The sequence below is a fragment of the Mustela erminea genome, chromosome 13, assembly GCF_009829155.1.
Source record: "Mustela erminea isolate mMusErm1 chromosome 13, mMusErm1.Pri, whole genome shotgun sequence".
Taxonomy (NCBI): Eukaryota; Metazoa; Chordata; class Mammalia; order Carnivora; family Mustelidae; genus Mustela; species Mustela erminea.
In genome coordinates this window covers 92,506,470-92,534,046 of record NC_045626.1, presented here as the reverse complement: position 1 = coordinate 92,534,046, position 27,577 = coordinate 92,506,470, and the positions used below count along the sequence as shown (strand labels likewise).

The 27,577-nt window shown below is 56.3% G+C and overlaps 2 protein-coding genes across 5 annotated transcripts in view; both read left to right on the top strand.

Moving 5' to 3' along the window:
• CHFR (checkpoint with forkhead and ring finger domains) overlaps positions 1–11,374 on the top strand; it is a 29,453-nt gene extending 18,079 nt beyond the window's left edge. For both annotated transcript variants that reach the window (XM_032309909.1, XM_032309908.1), the window contains 9 exons: positions 17–179; positions 2,123–2,265; positions 3,242–3,358; positions 4,501–4,584; positions 5,093–5,163; positions 6,178–6,265; positions 8,198–8,305; positions 9,006–9,078; positions 10,162–11,374. In XM_032309909.1, the coding sequence (XP_032165800.1) occupies positions 17–179; positions 2,123–2,265; positions 3,242–3,358; positions 4,501–4,584; positions 5,093–5,163; positions 6,178–6,265; positions 8,198–8,305; positions 9,006–9,078; positions 10,162–10,204 (890 nt within the window). In that variant the 3' untranslated portion in view covers positions 10,205–11,374. The remainder of the gene's footprint in view (positions 1–16; positions 180–2,122; positions 2,266–3,241; positions 3,359–4,500; positions 4,585–5,092; positions 5,164–6,177; positions 6,266–8,197; positions 8,306–9,005; positions 9,079–10,161) is intronic.
• A 7,101-nt stretch (positions 11,375–18,475) lies between these two features.
• The window catches only part of GOLGA3 (golgin A3), a 46,739-nt gene continuing 37,637 nt past the window's right edge, over positions 18,476–27,577 (top strand). For 2 of the 3 annotated variants that reach the window (XM_032309789.1, XM_032309790.1), the window contains exons 1-3: positions 18,476–18,805; positions 23,462–23,750; positions 25,857–26,120. In XM_032309789.1, the coding sequence (XP_032165680.1) occupies positions 23,642–23,750; positions 25,857–26,120 (373 nt within the window). In that variant the 5' untranslated portion in view covers positions 18,476–18,805; positions 23,462–23,641. The remainder of the gene's footprint in view (positions 18,806–23,461; positions 23,751–25,856; positions 26,121–27,577) is intronic. The other variant, XM_032309791.1, reaches the window with a different exon arrangement.

Here is a 27,577-nt window from a genome sequence, read left to right as displayed (position 1 = left end):
CGTCCTTTCCCTCCAGACAAGAGTCGCAGTGAGGAAGACATGCAGAGCATGGCTGCCAGGAACAAGATCACGCAAGACATGCTGCAGCCCAAAGTCAGGAGGTCGTTCTCCGACGAGGAGGGCAGCTCAGAGGACTTGCTGGAGCTGTCCGACGTGGACAGCGAGTCCTCCGATGTGAGGTGAGCCTCCGCCTGGCTCCGAGTGCGGCAGGGAGCTGGGCAGGCAGCGCGGGAGTCCGGGTCGGATTCCGCCTCCAGCAACCTGGCTGCTGTGCAGTCTGGCCTCGCTTCTCGTGGGCGATGTCAGCCAGTGACCTTGGCTGCTTGGAGCATAGCAAGGATGGGGTGGGCACCAGCCAAGGACAGCCACTCCCTTGGGTGACTGGGGTGGGTACTTGCCACCCTGCCTCCTCCAGTGCCCCCTCCCTCTCAGGTTCGCACACAACATTTATTTTTTGCTGCTGTTTATCCGTATTTCCTTCTAGCTTTACTGAGATGTCATTGGCACCCAGTACCTTTTGAGTTCAGGGCATCCTGGCCAGCGAATGGCTTGACTGCCGACTCTTCTAAGATGAAGAGCACCAGAGCCCACGCCCTGTCGTCAGGTGCTTGGGTTCTGGCTACAACAAAGTCAGGATGTAACACGTTCTTTGTCCCACGTGTGCGCATGTACCCGGCAGCTCGTGCAGGGAGTGTCGGGTCCCCCGCTGGGAGCTGCATGGTCCGCGTTGGTCGGGATGGTACCATGGAGAGGCCGTGGCCACCTGGCTCAGGGGATGCGGTCCCTCGAGACCTGGTGCTAGCTGCCATTTCCTGACTCAGAAGTCCGCCGTTTGAGTTTCGGGTGGAGGCCGTCAGACTGAGACAAAAGTCAAACCTCCCAAATTTACTATTCTTTGTTTCTTTTTGTAAAATTTAGCAAATGATGGTCAGGCCAACAGAAGGAATCAAAAATCACTTTAGCGTGAACATATTATGGTGCGTCCTTGTGGCCACTCGTAGAGGTGGCCACACAAGCTCCTTCTGTTAGTAAGTAAAACGCGGTGTACTTAGAAATGCTCGTACGAAGATGGGATTGTGCCGTACACGTGGTTTTGTTGGCTTTCTAGTATTCTCATGGAGAGGCCGTGCTGCGGTGCACACTCTGCGGTTAGTTTCGTGCACGTGTGCATTAGTTGACAGAGGTCAGTGACGGCACTGGAGTGGTCAGGTCGGAGAGCCTGACCCAGGGTGCCCTGCTGGACTGGCACCTGTGTCATCTCGTGCCTGTCAGGAAGGTCCTAGCGATGGCCTCTGGGAGGTTTGTCAAGGGGTGTCGGGAGACCTGCCTGCACTCGGCGTCGCCCTAGATGAGTGCCATCTCGTTCCGAAAGGAGGTTGAGCATTTTCGCTGGGGGTATTCTAGAAAGGTCTCACCCTTTCTTCCCTCTCCGGCTCCTGCTGTCGGAGGCAGGCCCAGGAAGGCGCTGTCCGAGATGAGGGAAGAGTCTGTGCCTGTTTCCTGTGGATTCTTTTTTACCATCTGTGTTTTTAGGAAGCTCAGTGGAAGGGCATAAAGCGAGGCGGGGCAGGGCTGCTGCTGGCTGGGCGGGAAGGCCCTCGGGGACAGCAGCATTCAGCTGGGCACAACGCGTGCTCTGACTGACGCACTTTCCCAGGCGCTGGGGTGGACGTGCTGAGCGCGCCGGGCAAGCTGGGGCCGCCTCCGGACGCGGCTCCGGGCTCGCCCAGCATCAGGCCTGTGAGCGCGCGCCCCGCCCCGTGTGGGGACTGAGCGGCCGCGCTGTGGGGGATGCGGTGCCAAAGCGCGGCCCGGGCAGGGCCTGTCTCCATGTGCCGGGAGCCACCAAGGGGGCTGAGGGTGGCGAGGGACAGAGAGCCCCCGCTGCTCTTCCGGGTGAGCGCTGACTGGGTGCCCAGCGGGGACAGGCTGTCCTTCCCCATCACACACTGGGCGGCGGCGGTGGGACGGTGGGCAGAGAGGACGCCTCCAGGCTTGGCTTCTGGCTCTGGTCTTGTCATGGGGCTGGGGGCGTGGCCGCCACCCCCGCACACTTGAGAGCAGGAGCCTCCTGCTTCTCCGCACTCAGGTGCGCGTGGCCTTCGTGTGCCCCCCCTTGCAGCCAGCCGTACATCGTATGCAGACAGTGCCCCGAGTTCCGGCGGCAGGCGGGCCGGGCCCTCCCCTGCCCAGGGCCTGGCAGCGAGCCAGGGGTGGCACCGGCTCCCGGGGACGCGCCCTCCACGTCCACCAGTGTTACGACAGGTGAGATGCCGCCTTCCGTGCTGTCGTCCTGCTGCGACCCCCCAGGATCCGGCTGTCATTCCTGCGGGCTCCTCTCCCCTTTCTGCCTGACTCCTGCCACTGCCTCCATGGCCCTGCCACCCCTCGTAACCGCTTGCTTCTCCGGGTCTGTTTTGGGCTGAGAAACCAGAGTTAACTTTCCTCGTGGTCCTCTGCTCCTGGGCAGTCCTGGGGGTTTAGTCCTGAACCTGACATTTGGGCCAGATGCCGACAAGAAAGGGACAGTGGACAGGTGGAATCAATGTTTGTGGCCCTGGCCATTCTGTAGTTCATGGCCCCACAGGGCCCAGTTTCTTCGAGCCTTGTCACAAGGCCAGTGACCCAGGATTGTGACCCAGAGCCGTGTTCACAGATGTGTGCCATGACGCCGTGGCCCTGTGGACAAGCACGGGCAGTGCAGCGCCTGGTCACCTCCCGACTCTGCCATCCCTCGGGTGGGCTCTGTCGTTTTCAGACTGCAGATGGAAGTCCCCGGAGGGACAGCGTCTGTAGCAGATGTGTGTGCACAGGCGATGCCTCCCGTGTGGCCAGGAGTGTCCGGGAGCTGGGCTGTATGGACACAGCTCCCAGGGTGGGGTCGGCCACTCATGCCCACCAGGCCTGTCACTTGTTGGAAGACACGGAACTCACTTTATTGTTTTATCACATGGGCTTTATAGCCCGAGGAAACGTTAGAAACCTTCAAGTGAGCTTGGAAGTGTTGCTGCAGCCACTGAGAGGTTGCTCTGCTATTTTTTGTTCTGTTTTTTAAAAGGCTCCTTTCCGATGGTAAGCTTTCATTTGGCTATTTAAGAAAACAGGTCAGAGTTCTCCCTGGGTTTTCTTGTGGCTGAGTTCCCTTGTGTGCTTTCCAGACACTCCCCTGGATGGGGGTCTAACCTGTTCTTTCTGCCTGTGTCCCGGTATGTGCCGCCCGGATATCCTGTCTGTTCCGCAGCCCAGGATTATGTGTGTGCCCTGCAAGGAAGCCATGCCATATGCACCTGCTGCTTCCAGCCCATGCCTGACCGGAGGGCAGAGCGCGAGCAGGACCCCCGCATCGCCCCCCAGCAGTGTGAGTAAGGGTGTGCATGTGCACTGCCTGCCTGAGCAACTTCCCCACCATGGAGCCCCTCTTGGGATCCCTCTAGGCTCAGGTTTCAGAATGGTGTTGACTGCTGCGCATGGTGCAAAGACGTGGCTGTGTGTTCTCATCTGCAGAATCGGCTGTCTGTGCAATCCTATCAAATAGCCATCTTTTTCCATTAGTTGATAGCCTACCCCATCATAAACCAAGTTTCCACATACGGGCAGTCTCTTTCTGAAGTCTGCATTCAGTGTTTGTCCCCACATCAGGACCGTAACATTTCTCTAATATGTCACTTTTTTAAAGAAGATTTTTATTTATTTTATTTTTTAGAAGATTTTACATATTTGTCAGAAAGAGCACACACATGTGTTCACAAGCAGGGGGAGCGGCAGGCAGGCGGAGTAGCAGGCTTCCCGCTGAGCAAGGACCCCCATGGGGGACTCGATCCTGGGACCCTGAGATTATGATCTGAGCTGAAGGCAGATGCTCAACCCGCTGAGCCACCCAGGCGCCCCTTTTATTTATTTATTTTAAGGAGTGCGTGGGGTGCCTGGGTGGCTCAGTGGGTTAAGCTGCTGCCTTTGGCTCAGGTCATGATCTCAGGGTCCTGGGATCGGGTCCCGCATTGGGCTCTCTGCTCAGCAGGGAGCCTGCTTCCCTCTCTCTCTCTCTCTCTCTCTGACTGCCTCTCTGTCTACTTGTGATCTCTCTCTCTCTGTCAAATAAATAAATAAGTAAAATCTTTTTTTAAAAAATAAATAAATAAAGAGAGTGCATGTGCATGAAGGCGGTGGGGGAGGGAGAGGCAGGGAAGGAGCAGAGAGAGAGAGAGGCTCACAGGCAGACCACCTGCTGAGCAGGGACCCTGACTCGCTTGAGCTCATGACCCTGAGATCATGGCCTGGGCCAAAATCAAGAGTCAGACTCCCAACAAACTGAGTCACCCAGGCACCCTTATAATGTGTCACTTTTAAGTAAAATAGGTGAAAAGCCATGCTTTTATTTGCAGTTGCTTTTATTTTATTTTATCTTATTGCTGTCAAAATTGAGTGTGTCACTTATTTAATGGTTATTTGGATTTATTCTTCACTGAAATGGCCTGACTAGCGGCTGTGCTGTGTCCACAGGTGCCGTGTGCCTGCAGCCTTTCTGCCACCTGTACTGGGGCTGTGCCCGGGCCGGCTGCCTTGGCTGCCTGGCCCCGTTCTGCGGTAATGCCGGGTCTTTGGCTGAGTTCTGTGCCTTTGCATGTTCTCTCGGTGCCTTTGAGGGTGGTGACGGGGTGGTGTGGCCCGCGTTGTGGGAGGCTGCCACGAGTGACCCTACTTTGTCCTGACATACTGCATATGTCTGACGTTTGGAAGTGTCACTCTGTTCCAGCTCAGAACCAAGCAGTAACAGAGAGGTACAGGGATACGAGCTCAGTCAGGAGGGTGTCCTTATGCGCGAACAGCCCCACTAAAGACGCCCAGTCTGGCCGTGGCTTTGAGTCTTCGCTGGGCCAGACCAGGTGCTCAGGAGGCGGAGAGGGCCATCCGTTTCAGGAAGGAGTGGAATGGAAGTCATTTTGCCTGTTCTCTTTTTAAAACTATTTTATCATGGAACTTTTTATTCTTCTAGACTCTGTAAGAAAGGAAATTGGGTTGTCTTAGTGTCAGTGAACGGTGCTTTCATAGAGCGTCTGTAAGACGGGTGACTTTGCTTCCCTCTGTTTGGCAGAGCTAGACCTGGGCGACAGGTGTCTGGATGGGGTTCTGAGCAACAACCACTATGAGTCGGATGTCCTCAAGGTAACGGACGGACCTCCTGGACAGGGGTGGGGGGGCTCAGGCCAAGCGAGGCCCCCTGAGGTGTGCAGCTCTGCTAATGGCTCTTCCTGGTACTGCTGCTGAGTGCACCGTGTGGGTGTTTTCCTATTTTCCAAAAAGGAGGTATTTCCTTCATGCCCATTATGCCACAAATCCGCAGGACTCGCTCCAGTGCCCGCCCCAGGCACAGAGCTTCGGAGTCTGGGTGGGGAGTGGGCTGGCCCCCTGGTGGAACCAGGGCCTGTGTCCTGTTTCCTCCTTTCTGACGTTTTCCTTGCCATGCTTTAGAAGCTGGCCCAGCTCTTAGAAGTTCAGGGTCTGATGTGCACATCAGTCCCTTGCCAAGAGTCCCGGCTTCGTCCCATTTATGTGCAGTGCTGCGCGCACAGGACGTAGGGCCTCTCCCCTGCGCGGCGGGCTCCTCCGCATGCTGCGCTCCATTCGTGGCCGTGAGCTGTGCGCTCGCACAGACGGAGCCCAGCAGCCGTGTGTCTGCACGGCAGAGTGTAGATCCAAACCCTGCACACGTCCTTACCTGGTCACGGGCCTGTTGCTGCCCTAGGGCTGCTTTGGCCAGAGTGGGCTGTCCCGCCACTGCTGTGCGAGGACTGTCTTGGCAGAATTTTAGAGGGAATGTGGCCGCGCCCACATCCAGGCTTCTGAAGCTAGCCCTCCTTTCGAGGCTCTGACGGAGCACCTCAGACGAGAACCCTTGGGAACTAGGTGGCGAGCGTGTCACCGAGTCAGGCTTGGGCGGCCCGGCCCGCAGGCTGTCCCGGGTGTCCTGCGGCCTTGAAAGCAGACCCCCCCCCCCGCCCCAGCTGCACACAGCGCTCCCCCCCCCCCAGCTGCCCGACGCAAATCCCTGCCGTGCCGAGCTTGCCCGGACTGTGGCTTTACCCACCTTCAAGGGCCTTTTATGAGGTGTTTGCCTTGTCACTTTAGTGTTTCCTCTTCCAAGCTAGTGGCTGAGGTTTCTCTTCTTCCCCGTCACAGAATTACCTGGCAACCAGGGGTTTGACGTGGAAGAACATGTTGACGGAAAGTCTGGTGGCTCTGCAGAGGGGAGCGTTCCTACTGTCCGGTAAGCATCGTCACACTTGCTTTCCTCTCTCCAGAGGCGCTGGCTTGGCCTCCTTGAAAAGCAGTAACGCCGGCCAGGCCGAGCCCGGGGCTCCCACGCAGCTGCCTTCCCACAGGCCTGACGGAGGCCGACAGAAAGGCGCTGATACCGTAGGTTTTCTGCGTGTAAAGTTAGGTCTGAGCCCGCAGGAGGTATTCTAGGGTTTCTCTGCCGTGGGGAAGGGCGGGCCCAGCTATGGACACAGGCCGTACCTTTTGTCAGCGTGGGGATCCTGGGGCTGGTGCTTCCCAGATCCTCGGGCTCCTCCTTGGCCACTCACTCGGTGTGTTGCGAACTTGATGTGGGCTCGCCCCGTGTCGCAGGACACCCAGTACACTGTGAAATGGGATTTTTGTCACTGAGGGAGGGGACTGCAGCAAATCAGCAAATGCCTATTTCTTTTTTTGGTAAGATTTTACTACTTTATTTTGGGGGGGGGTGTATGTGTGCAGGGAGGAGTAAAGACAAAGGGAGAAGGAGGAGGGAAGGAATCTCAAGCAGACTAGACTCCTCTCTGAGTGCAGAGCCCCACGTGGGGCTCGATCCAACAACCCTGAGATCATGACTTGAGACCTGAGTGGAACCCGACAGTCGGACGCTCAACCGACTGAGCTACCCGGGTGCCCCAGATGGCCTTTTTTTCTGAGACACACATTATCATGAAAGACTTTAGAAGTTGTTGGGGATGCTTCTACACAGTTCCTGTCTTGTGGACACAGTCTCACGAGCATCTCGGGTGTTCTCTGCAGCAGCCCTGTGGCTGCCCAGACCGATCATCTGAACAGGGCCTGAACTCCATTAGCTCCTTAAGGACTGCTGTAAGGACTGGCTCTCAGAGATGTGTGAGTGACAGAGGGAGGCAGGAAGGGTAACGTAACCATCACGGGGAGTTCCAGCAGCTGAGCACGCAGTGACGATGCGTGGACGGCCGGGCCCCTGCCTGCGCGTGCACATCGTCCTCGTAAATGAAGGCCTGCCACCGCGCTGTCCTGTGGCCTATTAGCTCAGCACGATACCTTGACCTGCATCACATACCGATTCACGAGTAGAGGATATTAAGTATTAAGGGATTTTCTCCTTTCCGCTCTCGGAGCCAGCACCGCAGCTGCTGGGGGAGCATGCGCTCTGGCAGGCTCGAGAAACCGTCCGGCTGGGATAGGTAGGAAGGCTTGTGCACAGTTGGGACTCTGCCGTAGTGACTCAACGCGCAAGGACATGACTCAGGTGTGAAGGCCAGCATCTTCTCGAGCCTGGCTGCCCTGCGTCTGCCTTTCGGGTCTTGGAAATACAGGACAGGCAAACGGGGCGAATCGTCATTTTGTCTGCCCGCGTTGGAGCAGTAACAGAATTGATGATCTTTCTGTTTCATGGTTCACTAGCCTGTCTTTGACCTTGGCCCATAGTAGGCTGTCTGGATTTGGGGGTCTGGGTTGGTAGGGTACCTTTATTATATAAAGGAGCAACAGGTTGTCATTTGTGTCGCGCATGTGTTTTCCACTAATCGATGAATCTTTTCCTTTCAGGGTATGTGTTTCCATTTTCTGTTTAAGTTGCAGGCAGTCAGATTTACAAGTCCTTTCCTGTGTGCTGTTTGGTTTTTGTGACATAATTAGGAATAAGGCAAGAGAAAAATAATACTCATTCCTTTCAGTACTTGAAAAAATTTTTAAGATACTTGATTTTTTTTTTTATCCAGTAGAATTACTTTGCTGTGAGGAAATGAGTTGTTTTTGTTCTCATTTTCTGAACATCTGCCCCATCGTCTCTGCCACCCCGCCTGCCCCCCTACCATGTGGATCAGGGCCGGGTGTCCCAGGCCTTCGCAAGGCCACAGCTGTCGCGCTGACGCCGCGTGCTGACTGGCCTGCCCACCTGAGGCTGTGTCCCTTGCAGATTACAGAATCACAGGGAACACCGTGCTGTGTTACTGCTGTGGCCTGCGGAGCTTCCGAGAGCTAACCTACCAGTATCGGCAGAACATTCCTGCTTCCGAGTTGCCCGGTAAGCAAAGGAAGCCTCCTCAGCCTTAGCTCAGTTCTGCCTAGATTGGCTTCTGCGTTCCTTCATGTGATGGGTACCCTGTTTGGGCCTTGGCTCCATGTTCTTAGTGGCTGTCTGCCTCAGCAGGGACAAAAATGGGCAGATAGGCTGCGTGGGGGCCATGCCTCTTTCCGGGCCGTCCTCACTGGGGTGGGGGGTCAGCTCAGGCTCTGGGCCTGTCTGCCAGGACGCGGGCTTCCAAAACAAAATTCACAAAAGTAACCTGAAAACAACTGTAGTAGTTTTCTTTCCTTTTTTTCCTTTTTAAGATTTTATTTGTTTATTTGATAGAGAGAGAGAGAGAGAGCGCACACAAGTAGGCAGAGAGACAGGCAGCGGGGGAGGGGAAGCAGGCTCCCTGCTGAGCAGAGAGCCTGATGTGGGGCTTGATCCCAGGACCTCGAGATCATGACCTGAGCCAAAGGCAGAAGCTCAACCCACTGAGGCACCCCAGTAGTCTTATTTTCTAAATTGGGATGGTTTTTTTGTTTTGTTTTTTTTTCCCTCTGAAATCTTGCAACAGGCCAAGGACACTAGTTACAAAGCATGACAGATGCCATGGCTTTTCTGCTGCTGTTTGTCTCCTGGGGTCATAAATTCATGCAGCTGAGCTTGTGAGTGTGATGTGCATCACGGATAACGTCCTGTTTCCTCTTCCTAGCGGCTGTGACGTCCCGTCCTGATTGCTACTGGGGCCGCAACTGCCGCACTCAGGTGAAGGCCCACCACGCAATGTGAGTGAGACCGCGCTGCCCGGCACGGGTCCTTGGGGCTGGGAAGGGGCGCCCACGTGGTCCACCTGCAGAAAGGCACACCCCTGTTTTCCTGACAGGAAGCTGATTTTTTTTTTCTTTTAAAAGTTTTGGCTGAGTTGATAGCTCAGCTCAGCTTGTAAGGATGTTCATGAACTAGTCAATTATTTACTTGTAAATGGGCTAATTTCACCATTTTATTTGTCTAAAGTCACGTGGTGTACGAAACAGTGCTATTGTTTCCGTGTTCCGCAGAACACAGCCGTCCGCTGACGCACCAGTTAGCGCTTTCTCAGTTGGTGGCTGGGGTCGGCGCCCTGCTCTGTCTTTGATGCCTTGAGAGGTGTCTTTGATGGCTCTAACTCAGTGACTCACCGGGCATTTCCCGCTCACGGAGACATCCGCCTTGCCACATGGTGTTGTCTGAAGGTGTAGGTGAGGTGATGCTGTCAGTCAGTCTCACGGACTGATGTCGGAGGAGGCCACGAGGATCCCCAGTCATTCATGGTTTAAGTCAAAGTCACTGAGAGTATGCCCTTAGTGCCGGGGACAAGGGCCCAAGTAAAGGCTCCCTTGGAGACTGATGCTGTGGAACGAAACCCTTGTTTTGTATTTGAGCCTAGCGTGTAGCAGACTGTTTGGGTACGGGGAAGGAAGTCTCACAAGCAACTTGTCTTTCTTAGTGAAAACATTGGTAAGGAAAGCAAAGGCAGCCTGCCTTCCTCTGGGACTGTCCTGCCCGTCATGAAGGGAGGTAATGGTGCTCTAGGCCAGCCAGCAAGTCTGTTGGTCCTGCAGGGTGGTCCCTGGTGGACCACCATATGTCCGTGGGGACACGGAGGAGGCTTAGAGTTTGAGTTCTTCTCTAAGAAAATGACCTAAAAATGTCTGACTTCTAAAATTTAAAGAAGAAGGCGTAGGGGTTAATTTCTTTGATGGTACTAAAAATACGTCACCGCGAGCGTCCTGTATGCGGTCAGCTTCTCATCAGGTTCTCCCAGCATATGAGCTCAGGATCCGCTTTTGTGAATACTTTGTGGTAATTTCACTCTTTTCTCCCTGCAGGAAATTCAATCACATCTGTGAACAGACAAGGTTCAAGAACTGAGCATCTAGGAGGCACCAAGGTGGCTTGGGGGTACTGGAGGTCAATGACAGCGTTTCAGAAAATACTGGCTACAGACATTTTAAGGGCATTTTACGGCCCCCAGGGGATGCTGGGGGTCTCTGCGTCCGGCACTGTAGTGTGACGACTCACGTGGAGTGAGACCTTCTTAGCGAGACCCCCCAACCCGCTCCAGTGGCCTGGGAGGCCTGGGCGCGACCCGCCCCTCCTCTGAGCGCCGGTGCCCGGAGCACTTCTGGCCGGAGCGCCGCTGTCGCCATCCCCTCCCACTGAGACGATGACGTTCGGGTTTGCTCTCTGTACCTTTCCCAGAACTGTGGTTCCAACAGACCTCTCTCTTCCAGAAAGCTTTCGTGGGGGGAGAAGGAAAGTTTGTTGTTGAAAGGAAAGGGAGCAAAAGTTTACAGCCTGCGGGACACCCCGCTGCGGGTTCGGCCACGGCTGCTGAGGCCTCTTTGTACTAGATTTGGTGCTTATCTTCTAGTGAGATTTATCACAAACGGTAGCACAAGTAACATAATTTATAATTTACAAATTGACTAAAATTGGGATAGTAGGGTATTTGAAAGAATAAACATACGTTTCTGTTTATTAGAAAAAGAAAAAATCAGATGTCCAGAACTGCTAACCCTAGACACCCAGCGTCAAGCGTGGGGCCCTGTCCTAAGAGAGCAGAAGTGGGTGCTGCCACCGTGGGTGCTGCCACCGTGGGTGCTGCCACCATGAGCCTGTGGAGCCGGGCCCTGGCACCCGCTTGTCGCTCTGTTGGCACTGCAGCCCCCGCCAGCCACCCCACTTTCTTCTCACAAGCTGGGTGGGCCCCGCCGGTGCCCGGTCCACCTGGAGCAGCCCCTCCCCCGAAAGTACGAGAAGCCTTTGCTTCCACTAGATCTGATCTGCGTTGGGTTTGCCATGTCATCTGGAATAATACTTGAAATTTTGTTCTTTGTTTAAAAAAAAATGCGTTTTTTATCTTTTGTTGAAATCATCTATTATTTTTGTTTGCAAAATTGTAACTTTTTGCTTCTTCTCAGGAATAGGATTTTCAACTGTTGTCTTGCTCTTGATACGGACTCAGAAGCAGCGCTGTGTTTGTGGAAGAGGCCTGCTCCTCCCTGCGCTCTAATAAACAAGCCGTGTCTGTTTCTCTCCTGCGCTGGTTGCTGGTTCGCGGGTCGCCTGCCATGTGCTCCTCCCTGTCCCGGTGGGCTGCGGGTGGCGCTGCTGAGCGCCCGGGGGTCCAGCCCGTAGCCCTGCTCTCAGACCAGCCCCCGTGCGACCCGGGGCTGTGGAAGGGAAAGGGCGCAGGGTCTCAGGGCTCCACCAGCCCCAGGTGTCGGGCTCTTGGCTGCAGGTTGAAGCTGTGGCTGTGTCCTAGCCCTGCGCTCAGCCTGTGCGGGAGGGAAGCCTGCCCTCCCATCTTAGGGCCCGGCCTCATCACTCCCTCCCCTCCCAACAAAGTAAGAACCAGGATGTAGCTCTCGAGAGATCCCAGCTTTTTAAGCCTGGGTTAGAACGTGTGACTTCCCTCGGGCCGCCCTGGATCCTCCGTGAAGGACGGACCCGCGTCACGTTAGACGGCGGGCTCCCCGGCGCGTGGCTGACCCTGCCGGACTTGGGCTCCCCGTTCTAGAGCACACGGGAGGAGCCCGGGGCCCGGGCGGTTGCTCCCTGGGCTGTTTCACGGTGTGCTCAGGATGTTGTCATGACTTGGGCTCCCTGTTCTAGAGCACAGGGGAGGAGCCCGGGGCCCGGGCGGTTTCTCCCTGGGCTGTTTCACGGTGTGCTCAGGATGTTGTCATGACTTCCTGCTCGTCAGCACCCTCCCACCCGCCTAGCAGCCGGGCCGCAGTTGGGCTGGAGCCGTGTGTGTGTGTGTGTGTGTGTGTGTGTCGGCCGCAGTTGGGCTGGAGCCGTGTGTGTGTGTGTGTGTGTGTGTGTGTGTGTGTGTGTGTGTGTCGGCCGCAGTTGGGCTGGAGCCGTGTGTGTGTGTGTGTGTGTGTGTGTGTGTGTGTGTCGGCCGCAGTTGGGCTGGAGCCGTGTGTGTGTGTGTGTGTGTGTGTGTGTGTGTGTGTCGGCCGCAGTTGGGCTGGAGCCGTGTGTGTGTGTGTGTGTGTGTGTGTCGGCCGCAGTTGGGCTGGAGCCGTGTGTGTGTGTGTGTGTGTGTGTGTGTGTGTGTGTGTCGGCCGCAGTTGGGCTGGAGCCGTGTGTGTGTGTGTGTGTGTGTGTGTGTGTGTGTGTGTCGGCCGCAGTTGGGCTGGAGCCGTGTGTGTGTGTGTGTGTGTGTGTGTGTGCGCGCGCGCGCGCGCGCGCGCGCGCGGTAGAGGCACAGGCCGCCTGGGTGTGAAGGGTCAGCTCAGGACTCCGTGTACTTGTCTGCGGGTACTTGGGACCAGCCCTGGCTCGGGCCCAGCCGGGCCTCACTGCCTGCTTCCTGCCGGCTCCTCCTCCCGCAGCCTCGCCCCGCCCAGCCCCAGGCCAGGGTCCCTCTTGGGCTCTGATGCGCCCCTCAAAGGAGGGCCCTGCTCCGCTCACACCCACATCCAAGGTGCCCCCTCCCGGCCTGAGGGTCTGAGCTGTGAGGAGAGCCGCGCATCCGCGAAGGACCCTCACTGGCGGCAGCCGGAATCCAGCAACTAGTCTGATCCCGCCGCGCAGACAGGGTCAGTCACAGGCCCGGATGGGAGAGCAGCGGAGTGGTGTGGGCGGCGTCTGCCGCAGGGAAGCGGCCGGACGGTGCCGGAGGTGGAGGGGTCGTCATGCAGCCCGCAGAGAGGAGGCCCAGAGAAGCCCAGCTCGGAATCAGGGTGGCTGTGGTGGACGGGGCAGCCGGAAGCCGGCCTCGGGCCTGAGGGAGGAAATGAATGGGGGACAGAGGGACTTAGAAAGCCCCGCGCAGATCTGCAGGTGTCGCTGGACACAGGACGCCGTGCTGGAACCCTTGCCTCCCTTTGTGGATGGCCTCAGCCTCCATCAAGCAGAAATCGGTGAACTTGCCCACTGCTTCGAATGGAAACATCCCTGACCTGATCACTGGTGGGCCGGACCAGAGGCTCCTGCCACCACCTGGGCCGTCAGCGCTCCCATGGGCAGGTGGGCCCCCTCAGGCAGGAGGAAGGGGAGAGTCGCGGGTTGTCATCAGGAATGCAGACGAGCTGCTGGGCAGCAGCTCAGGGGCTTAAACCTGGCAGGCCAGTCAGCCTGCTAGACCCTCACCCTGCGGAGGCCTGACCCGCGAGGGACTGTGCTGGCAGCGGCCTGGAGGGAGTGCCCGGCGGGTCTCAGGTACTCCTCTTGGAGATGCCAGCTGCCGTGTGGGGCAGGGACAGGGAGGAGCCCAGACACACTTGGGGGGAGAGTCACAGCTCCCTGCAGAATTAATTCCAAGGACCTTGATGCACATGGAGTGCAGCCCAGTCAGGCCCCAGTCACGCCGTCCTGTCTCTCAGGACACAGGCATATGTGCGTTCCCTCCCGCTCTCAGCCGCTGTCCCAGCTCATCGCAGGGGCCTGAGGGAGACCCACTTCTGAAGATGAACCAGCCCTGCCGTGAGCCCTGTGACCCGCAGAAGAGCTGCCTTGCCAGCTCCCGGGAGACAGTCCTGGTCTCAGGAGTGTTGCGACCCAGTAATTCGAGGACAGCCATTTAAAAATCATGAAAATTTGGAATTCCTAAGTCACTTCAGAAGCCAAGGTGGTAAGCACTCAGGACTCCTCTCTCCTAACGAATTCACTCCGCCTGCCCATCACGTGCGCCCTCCCGGCTCTCTGCATCGATGTGTCTGCGTGATGTAGGCGCTCTGTGATGGTGCGCACCCCTGCCCCCCACCCCGTTTGTGCACCTCAAGTTCGTGCTTGAGTTGTGCCCTGCTGGGAGGATTCACACCATGGAAATTGAGAAATGCTACAAATCAGGGTCGTTCTTATTTATTCTGGAGAGAAGTTTGTTAAACACCAGCACACGACTGCCCCCAACCAATGTAACTATGGGAACTAATACCGTTTGAAGCCACCGTGTTTTGGGGGCCTTGTCACATAGCAAAGAGTAACTGTCGTGGCCCACGAAGGCCTAGGACTGGGTGGCCTTGCCCCTCCCCCAGAAGCTCCCCTTCTGCCCACCCCATCTTCAGGGCCCTCCTCCGCTCGGCCTTCTCGGGGGCACGGTGGCCGCAGAGCACCAGATGGTCCTGTCTTCCCGTCACTCAGGGCTCAGTTCAGATCTCCTCCTCAGAGGGGACACTCCCCTCACACCATCCTCCAGCCAGCCATGCAGTGTTCGCCGGTTTGGTTTTCTTCCTGTGCCTGTCATTATGGGAAAGTAAACACTTGCTTACTGCTTGTCTCCACTCCATGACCCAGAGCAGGATCTTCCTGCCTTGTTTGCTGTGTGCCCAGCCCAAACCTCGGGCCCCGGCACGCATCTCATGATCGCCGCAGACTAGTCGGCTGCTGCTTGCTTGCGAGGATGAATGCCAAGGCTCCGCTTAGAGATCGCTTGGCAGGATCCTCCCCAAGCGCGGCAGACAGCTCCTTCCTGCCTCTCTGTTAAGCCTCACACACTCTCCCTTTTTTTCTTTTTTTTCCTTTTTTTTTTTTTAAGATTTTATTTATTTATGTGACAGATCACAAGTAGGCAGAGAGGCAGGCAGAGGGAGAGGTGGAAGCAGGCTCCCCACTGAGCAGAGAGCCCGATGCTGGGCTCGATCCCAGGACCCTGAGATCATGATCTGAGCAGAAGGCAGAGGCTTTAACCCACTGAGCCACCCAGGCGCCCCTCTTTTTTTCTTTTTAAGATTTTATTTCTCTGAGAGCAACTGAGCAGGAGCAGAGGGGAGGGGCAGAGAGAGAAGCAGACTGCCTGCCGAGCAGGGAGCTCCATGGGGACTCAATCCCAGGACCCCAGGATCATGACCTGAGCTGAAGGCAGAAGTTTAGCTGACTGAGCCACCCAGGTGCCCTCATCTTTTTGTTCGTGTATGTTTGTCTCCTTTGAAGATGATGAGCCTGGAACTCATCAGTGGCTTCTCACCGCCCTGGCAGGCCCCGTGCAGCTTGCCCCTCATCGCAGACCCCCTCCCCCTGGGTGTGCTGACTCCTTTCCAGTAAAGTTCTTCCCCGGACCCTTCTCTGCCCGCCTCTTTGTCAGACAAGCTTAGCTCAGCTATAACTTCAAGGAACTCTGAAAACGGGACTCTCCTTGCTCTTCCCTTGCCTGAGACGCTTCCCTCAGTGACCTGCACGGCTCCCTACTTTACTCATGTGTTCGCCCACTCATCCAAGGGCCTCCCTAAATCGCAGCACCCCTCCGCACCCTGTTCCCTTACCCTGCTCTTTTCCCAGCTCATCAGCTCTTGTCTTGTGTTTCTGTGTGCTGTCCGGTGGTCCGAGAGGATGTAAGCACCTGTGACTGCAGCGGCTGTGTAGTGTCCAGAAGAGTGCTGGGAGTACAGTAGGCCGCAATGAAGACCCAGTGAACGACTGACGTAATTGGTAGCCCCTCCCACTGACACAGTTTCCTTTGCATGAATGACGCCCTGGAGGGCTGGTCTTCCCCACACAAACAGAGCTGGACTGGAGGAGGGATCCTGTGTCCTGGTCCCCAGCTAAGCCCTACACTTGGAACATTGACCGGCACATGCATGGCACTGGAATGTGTCCGCCAACGGATGGGTTACAAGATGTGGTGTATCTAGGCAGGGCAGTATTACTCATCTGTACATCTGTAAAAGGAAGAAAGTTCTGATACGTGCTGAAAATGATCAAGTCAATCTCGAAGACTAACGCTACATAAAACAGAAGGCAGTCACAATATGTCACGTATGACGTGATTCTTTTTATATGAAATGTCCAGAATGGATCCATCCATAGAGACAGAAGGTGAGTTAGTGGTTGTCAGGGGAGGGGTGTTGGGGACTGCGTGTATACGGACTAGAGGGACACTTGGGGGTTATGGAAATGTTTTATTACTGCATTGAAGTAAATCCAGTTTTATTTGCTAAAATATAAATGTAACTGCAAGTTTAAAAATTGAATTGTACACATTAAAAGGGCAAATTGAATGTAAATAATACCTTGATAAACTTAAAAGTTTTACTTAATTAGCATTTTTTCCCTGAGTGAATATGCTGTTTATATCTAGGCTCATTTGTTTTTATGTTTAGTGTGATCTGTCGCGTTTTACTCGTAATTTGTTCCCCAGTGTCCCACACTGGTTGCAACTGCGTAGCTCCAGTTAGTCACGTTAGTCCAAAGTGTGTACAGCTCCCTTTGGGGTTCCTGCCCCACTTTAGCCAGCCCCCGACCATTCCTTGGCAACCACTAATCTGCTTTCTGACTCCATAATCGTATCACTTCACAAATGTTATATAAGTGAAAGCACGTGACACAGTATCCTTCTGGGATTTTCCCGCCTCAGCATAATGCCTTGGAGATTCATCTAAGTTGTCCTGCGTATCAATAGTCCTTTTTTACTGCTGAAGAGAGACCCGTGACGTGGGTGCTCCCCAGTTGGTTTAACCGTTCCTCTGTTGTGGGTTTGGTCAGATTCCAGTTGTTTCCAGTTTTGAGCTATTACAAATAACAATGTGGCAAAAAAGAGTGTCCAGGTTTTTGTGTGGATCTAAGTCTCATTTCCCTCTCAGATAAATATCCAGGAGGACAATTCCTGGGTCGTACAATCAAGTATATGTTTAATTTACAGAAATCGCCAAACTTCAGAGTGGGTGTGCCATTTTATAGTCTCACCAGTAATGTATGAGAAATCTAGTTTCTACACCTCATCGCTAGCATTTGGTGTTGCTACTGTTTGTTTTAGCTGCTCCAATAGGTGTGTGTAGTAAGAGCTCGAGGCAGTGCTGATTTTTATTTTTATAGTAGCCAGTGGTGTTGAAATCTTTCACAAGCTTGTTTGCCATCTGCATATCCTTTTTGGTGAAATGCTTCATATGTTGGCCTGTCTTTCTGGGTACCAGGTTTGCAATATATTTTGTAACTAACTGCAGCTTGTCTTTTCCTTGTCTTAGTGGAATCTTTCTCAAATCAAACAAAAAAAATTTAAAGATTTTATTTATTTGACAGAGCAAGAAAGGGAACACAAGCACAGGGAGAGGGAGAGGGGGAGGGAGAAACAGGTTTCCTGTCAAGCAGGGAGCCCAATGTGGGGCTTGAACCAGGACCCTGGGACTACGACCTGAGTGGAAAGCAGAGGATTAACGACTGAGCCCCCGGAGGTGCCCCTCAAAACAAATGTTTTTAATTTTGGCGAACTTCAATTTATTAAGTTTATTCTTTTGTGGCGTGTCCAAGAACACTTAACCAAGCCTTCAGTCCTGAAAATTTTCCTGTTTTCTTGTAAGAGTTTTATAGTTTTACACGTTTCTGCACTTAAGTCCATGTTCATTTTGAGTTAAATTTTTTTGTTTGCACATGACACGATGGCCTATGTAGAAGATTCCAAACCTCCTAACTAATAAGTGAGTTTAGCAAGTTCTCAGGATACAAGACCAACCCACAGCATTTAATCACATTTCTATATACTAACAATGAATGCGTGGAAACCAAACTTTAAAACGTTCAATGCAATTCCATCAAAGTCCCAGGAGGGATTTTTACAGACAAGAACAAGTTTATTCTGAAATCTCTATGGGAGGGCATGGGTCCCCAAATACCTAGAACGATCCTGAGAAAGAGCCACGTGGGAGAAATGCCCTCCGCAGCCCCGGAGCTTGCTGTAGGGCTCAGGTGCTGGAGGCCGCCCTGTGGGCAGAGGGACAGGGGGCCGAGGCCATCAGGGGCCGGAGCAGCGATCCCGGACAAGTGTGCAAAAGCACGTAATGCAGGAAGGGCAGTTTTTCCCACCAACGGGGCCGACACACTTTCGTACCCGAGACAAAGGACACCCGTCACGCGCACCTCGGGGCCGGGCCGACGAGGCGGCTGTTCTTGTTCTTGCAAAGGTAAGACACGGCCACGGCCCCCAGCCGGAGCCGGCTGGGCATTGGCGCCTTAAGACAAATAAGTCGCGGGTGGGAGGCGGGGGGTTCCGGGTTCGAGGCGCCGCAGACACCAGCCTCCCGCCACCCCGCCCCGGAGCCGCACCGACTCCGCCCGCCGCCCCCCACCCCTGCCGGCGCCTCCTGGCCACGCCCCGCAACGGGGCCGGGGCGGAGCGAGGCGGGCCCCGCCCACAGCCTGACAGATGGGGCGGGGCGGGGCGGGGACCCGAGCCCTGGCCACGCCACTTCCGCCGGAAGTTCACGGGTGTAGCTTCCTGCCGGAGTTGGTTCTGCACGTCCAGAAGTTGCATTTCCGTAGAGGAGAGGCCCTCAGGCTCCCATTCCGAAGCCTCCCGCGCGCCAGGTGTGAGTGGGCTCTCGCGTCCCACCGTGCGGCCGGGGCAGCCCGGCCCGAGGGCGGCTGCTGGGCCGCAGAAGAGGACGGTCTGTCATCCGGAACGGAGGCTGCGCGCACAGCTTGTTTCCGGAGGGGCCTAGCCCGTCGCCGCGCCGCGCCCCGCCCCTCGCGCGGCCACGTCTCCGCTGGGGCAGCGCGGCCGGCGGCCGCCGAAGCCTCCACGGCGCCCGGGTGAGGGTCGCGGGCAGGCGCCCGGGCCGGGGCTCCGGCCTGCGGAAGCGCGGGGCCGCCGGGGGGGGGGGCGCGGCGCGGTCGGGGCGGGGGCCGGGCGGCGGGCGAGGGGCGCCGGGGCCTGGGCGGACGCGGAGGGCCGGCCGCGGCTCCCCCCGCAGCGGCGACGCCCCGCGTCGGGCCCGCAGCTCGCCGTCGGCAGCCTCGGGGCCCGGCCCGGCTTCCTGAGGCCGCCCGCCCCGCGCCCCGACTGCGGCCGGCGTCGGGGTCCTTGCCCGAGGGGCCGCGGCCGGGCTCGGGCCCCGGGACGGAGCGGGGGCAGCGCGGCCGTGTGCGGCGCCTGCGGGCGCTGGTGCGGCGGGCGCCGCGCGTGCGGGTCGGGCCCGGGCTCCCCTTAGTGCGGGGCGGGGGCGCCGCGGCCGGAGTGACCCGCCTGTGAACACTCGTCGCTTCCCGTCCGGCGTCTGCGGAGCGGGAGGTGCGGTCGCCGGCCCGGGCCGGCCGCACGGGCGCGTCGGCGTCGTCGCGCGGACTCGGGTTCGGAAGTGCCGCTGCCGGTCGTGTCGTCGTCGTGTCGTCGTCGTCGTCGTGTCGTGTGGCTCGGCGGGTGCTGGGCCGGCGGCCGGGCCGGGCGCTTGCCGAGCGGGGACGGTGTCCGGCCGGCTCTCCCGCTCCGCCCCGACCGGCCGCCCAGGGCGCAGCGGCTCCCCAGGAGCGGCGGGGCCGTTCGCGGCGCCGCGTGCATTTAATCTCGGCCAGAGTTCGTGTTGGCTCTCGGCATGGCCTCGCGGAGGAGCCGGGCCAGAGCGGTTCGGGCGTGGGCCAGGCCCTTCCCGCCGGGCGAGAGTCCGACGCCGCGGAGCCCACCCTGGCCGCAGCCCGGCCGCGCTGCTTACCGCTGTGGCCTCAGCTAGGTGGTCGGTTCTTTAAGACTTTATTTATTGGACGGGGGAGCACGAGCAGGCAGAGAGGCGGGCGGCGGGCGGTGGCGGTGGCAGGTCCCCGCCGAGCAGAGAGCCCGCCGGGGGGCTCATCCCAGCACCCCGGGATCATGACCCCAGCCGAAGGCAGACGCCCTGGCGCCCCAGATGCCATCTTAAGGAAGTCCTGTTGGAGCTCCTGGTGTTTGTAATGCCGGTGGAAGCAGCGTGAGGCAGGGTCCGAGCATGCTCGTGGGTCTGCGGAGCTCAGCGTGTGGGGGGAGCCGGAAGCCACACACGCTAGCCTGCGCCCTCGATGTCCGGTGGCGTGAATTCAGTTACCAGCACCGTAGAAGTCGTCGTTTTGTTCCGTCTCTTCCCCTGGGAAACACAGCGGAAAACAGGTGTGCTGCTGGGGGGGGGCGCCTGGGGCTCAGAGGGTTAAAGCCTCTGCCTTGGGCTCAGGGTCCTGGGATCCAGCCCCGCGTCGGGCTCTCTGGAGCCCGGCCTGGAGCCTGCTCCCCGCCGCCCCGCACCCCACCCCTGCCTCTCTGCCTGCCTGTAATCTCTGTCTGTCAAATAGATAAATAAAGTCTTCTAAAAAATGCTGCTGTGAGAAGACTGATCCTTTAATTGTTTTAACTGTTTTCTAAGCCAGGGACTGGAATGCCTGCCACTAACAGCAGCTTCCTTGTGCTGTGCCCCGGCTGTCTGACCTTCTCCTTGCCCGGTTTGTCGGCACTGACGACTGAGCCGCACGGAGTCAGGTCCCCCCGAGACAGGACAGAGCAGGCCAGCTTATTACCCGAAGGGAGGTGCCCCTCACCAGAGGCCGCGCTGGGCAGGCCGTGGTGTCGGCTGTCCGGCTGCAGGAGGCGCGGCCCGTGAGCAGGAGGCATCTTTGGGAGTTACCGGGCGTGTCCCAGTGCCGGGGTCTCCTCTCTGGAGGGCTGGGCCACCCAGCTCGGACGGGGTAGGTGCTCGGGCGTTCCGCAGGTGTCTTGTTTCTCAGGAGATCCACGTAGGGGGAAGTAGAGAGGGGAGCATGGGACAGCGCTGTGCCCAGCGGCCTGACGCCTTCGTCTCCAGGTTTGCTGGAGCGACTCAGCCAGAGTTCCTCTTCCCCGGACAGTGTCGGGGTCGAGTGTTGTCACTGCCGGCCTCGGGGGCGCGTGCTCCTCCGCGGCCCCTCGTCCGCCCTGGCCCTTCCCTTGTCCGGTTGGCGTGTTCTGTCTCTGGCCCGAGTGAAGTCTGGCCGCCTGCTCTTCCTTCTTGCCCAGGCGACGTTGCTTATTGGGGATGTGGCCATTACGTGCTGCTCTGCCCATTGGGAACTCCCGGGGACGTTCTGTCTCTCACTGGAACCTTAGCTTCCAGGTTGTTCTTAGTCAGAATAGTTAGAGTTCCCCCGTGTTTGAAAAGGCAGTGTTGGTGTTCGGGAGGCAAACACTGTTTCGTTGTGGAGCCGCTAGCTTCGTTGGGAAGGGCTGGAACTTGGCAGGGCCAGAGACCAGTCAGGAGCCTGCACCCAGCTGAGCTTGGAGGAGGGCTGTTCGAGGAGTGGGGCAGACCTGGAGCACGGGCTTCTGCCTCCGAGGTTCCTGCAGCGGGGTGGAGGAGGGGGGCACGCACGCATTTGCAGTGCACTGTGCACGGGGTGGGGGGAGATGGCCACGGCAGAGCAGAGTGGGCCGGGTGCTTCACCTGAGGCCCGGAGAGACTTGAGAGCAGCACCGAGTGGCAGACATGGGGTCCTTGGGAAGTTGACCTGGTGGTCAGGCGGGGAGAGGCGTCCATGCGAGAGGGACTGGCTTCTGCCCGAAAAGCACTCAGTCTGCCGTTGTTACCTTTTCAGGCATCATAGGGAAAGGTGACTGACGCACCTTCGCCCCGCCTCCACAGGACAGAAACCAGGACGCTGGAAAGCAAAACGCAAACATTTTCTTTTGTTAAGGAATGCATCAGGGTGAGCAGCACGAACTGTGTGCCCTGTGCAGTGACCGTTGATTCCACATTCCACTGTGTTGGTTGCTTCCTGTTCTTCAAGTGGCCTGTGATGCGGGGCTAGCCTGGCTGTCCCTGTGCTTGTGTGCCTTGTCTTGCTTTGTGGGCATCTCTGTGGGATCAGCCTTCTACAGCAGCCAAGTGGTTTTCTGTGGAGCTGGGACCCTGTGCAGCAGTGATTTTTAGACAGTCCTGTGAGATGTGCGGGGACAGGTGTGGAGCCTCCAAGAGCCCGTTTGTCCATCCACCCCTCTCCACGACCCCAGAAAGGTTTTTCGGATGAAAGAGATTACTGATTATTGTGCAGACAAAAACAAGATAGAGAGCTCCTTGCAGATAGGATCCGTCCTGGCCAGCCCCAGTAACTCCCTTCGTTTCTGTGATCCAGTATTTTTTCGGTCTTCAGACACTTGGGTAAGGGATATGCGGTGAGCCACACGGGTACCCAGCTTTTCAGTTAGCTGCTTGGATTGTCGTCACCCCTGCTGTCACGCAGTCTGTCTCGGTTCTTTCTAGTACAACCCTTAGTGCTGGTTCTACACTTAGTGGTACGTGTAACCTTTTCATGTTCGTACCAGCACTGGTTCTGAGCCACAGCGTCTTTGGCCTGTATGGTGCCAGGCAGCAGAGTGGAACGTGCAGGTGATTAGAGCTCAAGCCAGACACTCCTGGGTTTGCACGGGGGACACTGCCATCACTAGTCACTTGATCGTGGGTAGGCCGGGTTATGTCAACCACCAGGGGCTGCCTGGTCGAGGGGTACGGCAAAGGGATTGTGGAGAAGGAGGCACACCTACCTCTCCTGCGGTGGCGTCAGCACCAGCCCCCCTCCCTCTGTGGCGGCTGCTCGGGCTCTTCCCTGACATTACCGATCCCCTGTATGGGATTGGTAAGCTATAGAAGGGAGGCATGTAAACTTTTGTCCTGAAACTTGTGAAACACAGAATAGGATGGGGTGAAACTTACTTTGAGGGGAGTAAATGCCAACATCTCCGCAGCACGCATGGTGGGTCGGACCTTATCTGATGATCAGGAGTAGGTTATGAATATCCTCGGTTCACTTCCAAAACGGTGACCAGTTGCCAAACTTGGGGTGAAGGTTTCTTCCCTTAAATTGAGCCTAGCAGGATGGGCCAAAAGCTGATCCTGAGAGAAGTGAAAGACGCGACTGGTCAACGGCTGTAAGATGCCGTCTCTGGACCCCATTCCCAGGTGGACACTTTCCACGTGTCGTCACCTCCCTGTGCTTCCCCGACACGGCGTACAGTTTCCATGTTCCGTGCACGCGCGTCTTCCACCATGCGGTCAGGCTCCTGGGAGGGGAGCTTGCCCTTGGAGCCCTGTGTGTCCAGTACAGGTGTCACTGCTCACAGGTGGCTATTTAAACCAAATTACTTATATTTTAATGAATAACTGAGTTCCTCAGCCTCCTAAGCCCTGCCTCTGCTAGGAGGCTCCCTGCGGTGCCTACAGGTTCGCTTACAGCCCCATCTGGGCAGGATGGCCTGTAGCTGGCACCAGCACAGGCATTAAGCACCTTCTGGAACAGCCCACATTCAGCACTGTATCCTCAAAACCTGGTATATTGTAGGTACTCAAGGGTTGTCTGCTGAATGAATAGGTCTGTGTTTATTTTATAGGTGTGAGTTGGGAGCCAAATGGTAGTCTTGGAATTATTACTCAAATCTGACGAATGAAGCTTCCTAATTCTTTCTTTTGTCTTTCCTATCAGGTACCATGAGATTACTTGGTTTGAGTTCAAGCCACTTATGAGACTTTAGATCTCCCCGGAATGGAAAGCTTAGTGTGGTTCTTCCCAGAAGCTTTTGGCCGCTGCTGATGGCCGAAACCAAACCTGCCGGCAGCTCCTGTGCAGCCCCTGAGACTCCGCCCCGCCTGTGCCGTTCTGACCATGGACAGGATGCCGGCCGGCTCTGGCGCCGGCACTGCAGCTGCCCCGGAGGCCCTCCCCAAGCTCCCAGGCTCGCTGGCCCCGGCTGACCAGCAGGATGAAGCCCAGTGTAAGTCGCCGGGTACTCTGCTGTGACATTTTGCCTTAAAAGAGGAGGACATGGGGCCTCTTAGATTTTGGATCAAGACTGTGGTGTTTAAGAGTACAATGAACTTGATGTTTAGAGTGTGTTTTTACTAGTCCGTAGAGTGTTTTTTTCTGAGTCGATGGCAACTTTAAATCAAGTACCGTGCATGTCACACAGGGTAGGGGCTGCCCCGCTCTGCTCCGGCGGCCTTCTGTGGGCTTTCACCGACCCGCTGTTCCCTCCCTAGTGGCCTGCCTCTCTTGTTGTGCGGTTGCCCGAGTTTTACTAACTGGGATCCAGAAATGGTCCAGGAGCGCTCTAGGGGTTACTGGACCACATTGTGTGTTAGCTGATGGGTCATCCACGCATCAGAACTGCGGGGTGCATGGCTCACTTGCTTCTTATGCCCCTTAGGAGGGTCGGGGCAAGGTGCTTGGAAGTGGTACGGTCTGTGTGTTCTGGTTTGCTAGCAGAGATTGCATTCTGTTCTGGCAAGTGATGTTCAGGCCCCTGAAATGGTTTTGTTGACTACCGGTCCTTCAGGGCCAGTAACAGCAAGGGCCCAAGACCGGGGATTCGGCGGCAGGATGTGTAGGGAGCCGCTCTCAGACCCGCCGCCGAGACGGCACACCCAGCGGGGCTCTCACTTGATCTCGTTTCCCTCTTGTGTGCACGGAGGATGAGTGGTGCGTGCGCCTTAGGATGGTTGTAAGGACTGCAAGAAATGGTGCCTAAAGCCCAAGGACTCGGGCGCAGTGGGAAGGAGCGGCAGCCGTATTTTCTCTTTGTCTCGTCATCTTTGTTACTTGCTTCTCCACGGTTGGGCTCGTGTTTGAGAATGCATATATGTAATGTTTTTGGCCCTTCTTTTAGATTTTTTTAGAAGTACAATATAATGCTCAAAACATTATTTTGTCATATGTACAGGAAGATGTGGAGACTCTCCCAGATGTGTAAGCCCGTCAGAAAGTGGTATTGACCTGATGACCTCGTGTCTGAAATGCAGGCTCCCCTTCCCCTCACCCAGCACGCAGCGAAGGGATGTTTGCGTAAGAGGAGACGGGTGGGTCGGAGCTGTGGTCCAGGCTCCTCTGCGTTGAGTCTGTGGCGTCCCGTGTGTATTGTTCTTCCTTCCAGGAAAGCAGGACGGTGAGTCGCTGCATTGGTTGAAACTTAGGAATGTCGGAAACCCATTTTGAATTTGCTTAGGCAAAGGGCAGCTTCCTGGATGCATCCTGGGTACGTCCAGGAATCCGAGTGATGTGGGTCCCTGTGGGAGGCTCAGACCTTGCTGCCTTCGGGAACCTCTGGAACCACACCCAGAGGCCCCCAGACCCCCCGTCCTCCCTCTGGGTGCCATCTTGGTTCTGGACCGCCAGCTGGCTCCCTGACTGGGGTGAGGGGGCAGGGAAGGTAGAATGATTTAATTGTGAGAAGTCTCTTTTTTATCTTTTGACAAGGCAAGAGATTTCATGTAGTGTCTGACCGATCTGTGTGTAGTGATGTTTGTGGGTGAAACTCGGTCGTCATCACTGGTTAAACCTGGGTTTTCGTCTAGCACACGTTCATCAGACGGAAGCACAGACTCCGACTCCTTGCCACAATTGTTTGGACGGTTCGTGTAACCTTGCCTTAGATCTTCCATTTTGGAGGATACACTTATGCTTTGAAAACAGCTTTGGAACTGGCGGTGTGCGTGTGCGGCTGCAGCTCTGGTTAGCGTGCTGTCTCCAGCACCCGTTAGGAACGTTGTCAGCTGTGTTTTTAGCATTTACTTCCTTTTGCTATTTTTAAAACAAGACTTTCATGGGATTTCTCATTGGTCTTGTTTAAGTGAAAAGGAAGCACTACTACTTAAATCCCACAGGCTCGATGCCACAGTGAGCAGTCCAGCCGCTTGTCCGATACCGCCCATTAACAGGAGGACAGCGAGGCCTGCTCTCGTCCCAGAGTGACAGTCTCATGGGACGTGGAGACAACTCACGCCCCTGCATCTGCAGTCCCTTCCGTCCTGTGTTAGCTGTGCGTCTGGGAAACACCTTGATCTGGTGGTTAAAACCATGATGACCAGCCCGCCCTCTTTTCCAGGTACCAGAGCTTCAGATGGAGGAGGAGGCCTGGATGTCCCTGGCAAAGGCGACACCTGTCAGAATGGGCCGACGCCACCGTTCCCAGACTCTTCGTCATCTCTCGGCCCCCCGACAAGCCCAGGGGGTCCCGATGCCTCTCCAGGTGTGGCTGGTTTCCATGACAACCTAAGGAAGTCTCAGGGGACTAGTGCTGAGGGCAGTGTTAGAAAAGAAGCTTTGCAGTCTCTCAGACTCAGTCTTCCTATGCAAGAAACGCAACTGTGTAAGCATCTGTTCCCACCGGGCTCTTCCCTGCCCTCCCCAACCCTCCTCCCGCATCCCTTGTGACTCACCACCCTTCAGAGGCACGTGCCCTGGCCAGCTTACTGCTTGTCCCTCTGTCATCACTGTTTTATCACTGTGGTGGGTTGTGCGTTGAGCAAGTGGCTCCCTCTTAGAGAGAAGGTATACTTGTTTGTGGTCGGCACTGGGGATGCTGCTCCAGGTCTGGGTTTAAACAACTGTGCGGCACATCTTTTGTTACGTTGGTGGTGAGCAAGCAGTCAGGAGGGAGATAAACTTTGACAGCTTTCTTTACTGAATTATTTAATCTGCGCGGGGACCCAGGGGTGAACAGTCATGAACTTGCAGCCCATGAGCCCCGGAAGCCTCCCCACCTTTTTCCAGCACGTTTATCATACACAGACACACACGATCTTACATAATGGGATGATGCCACACATGGGTTTTTACCTCTCACGCCCCTCCCCGGCCTGCAAGTCACATTCTCCCATGATGCTTTATACCCCTGCAGACGGCCAGGTTTCAGTCACTGTGTTTTGAGAAGGGATTAGGTTGTCATAGCCTGTATTTCCTGGTCAGTGTTACCACGTGGAGTTTGCCCCCACGCTGTTGGGTGCAACTGCAGATTCATTCTGGGAAGGCTGGTTGGGAGCCCCTGGCATGCCCGGGTGGCCTCTGCGCCTGTGCGGTCACCCGTCATGACTGATGCTTTGGAGAGCACCTGGCGCCCATGTCCAGCGGTGTTGGCGCTTTGATTTCTGTGGGCTGTGTCCCAGAAGCAGAACTGTTGGTTGGAAGCAGTGGCATCTTTTTTCCTGTTGTGCGCAGTCCCGTCGCCACGCCACTGACGACCCTGAGAGGCATGGGCTCCCCCTGGCACGTGCTGTTTCCGGTTTTGCCAGCCTGTTGGCTGTGCCACCATGCTTCTGTGGCCCCTCAGTTTGGAGCTCACACTTCCCTGATCGTTTGGGCGTCTTCTGCCTCTTCGCCGTTGGCCATTGTTTTCTGTGAATTGATTTGTTTGGCCCATTTTTCTTTTGGGTTGTTTGCCCTTTTCTTCACAGGCATTATTTTACTAGGGCCACAATGTGTTTTTAAAATTTCTGTAAACCTAGGGGCGCCTGGCTGGCTCAGTTGGTAGAGTGTGCGACTCTTGATCTCGGGTTTGTGACTTCGAGCCCTACACTGGGTGTACAGGTTACTTTAAAAAAATAAAATAGCTTTTTAACTGTCAACATTGAAGTCCAGAGCTGTCATTAGAAAACTCTGGATTCTTGATTTGTAAGGATCTGTGAACCCTAAGCCCAGGTGCCCACATGCTGGCATCCCGCAGCCACCAGCTGCCCCTCCTGGCGAGTGTTTACCCAGCCCTGACTCTGCTCAGGGCTCCCCGCGTGAGTCCATAGACTCCTAGGTTTTTGCCATGTGTGGACCCCT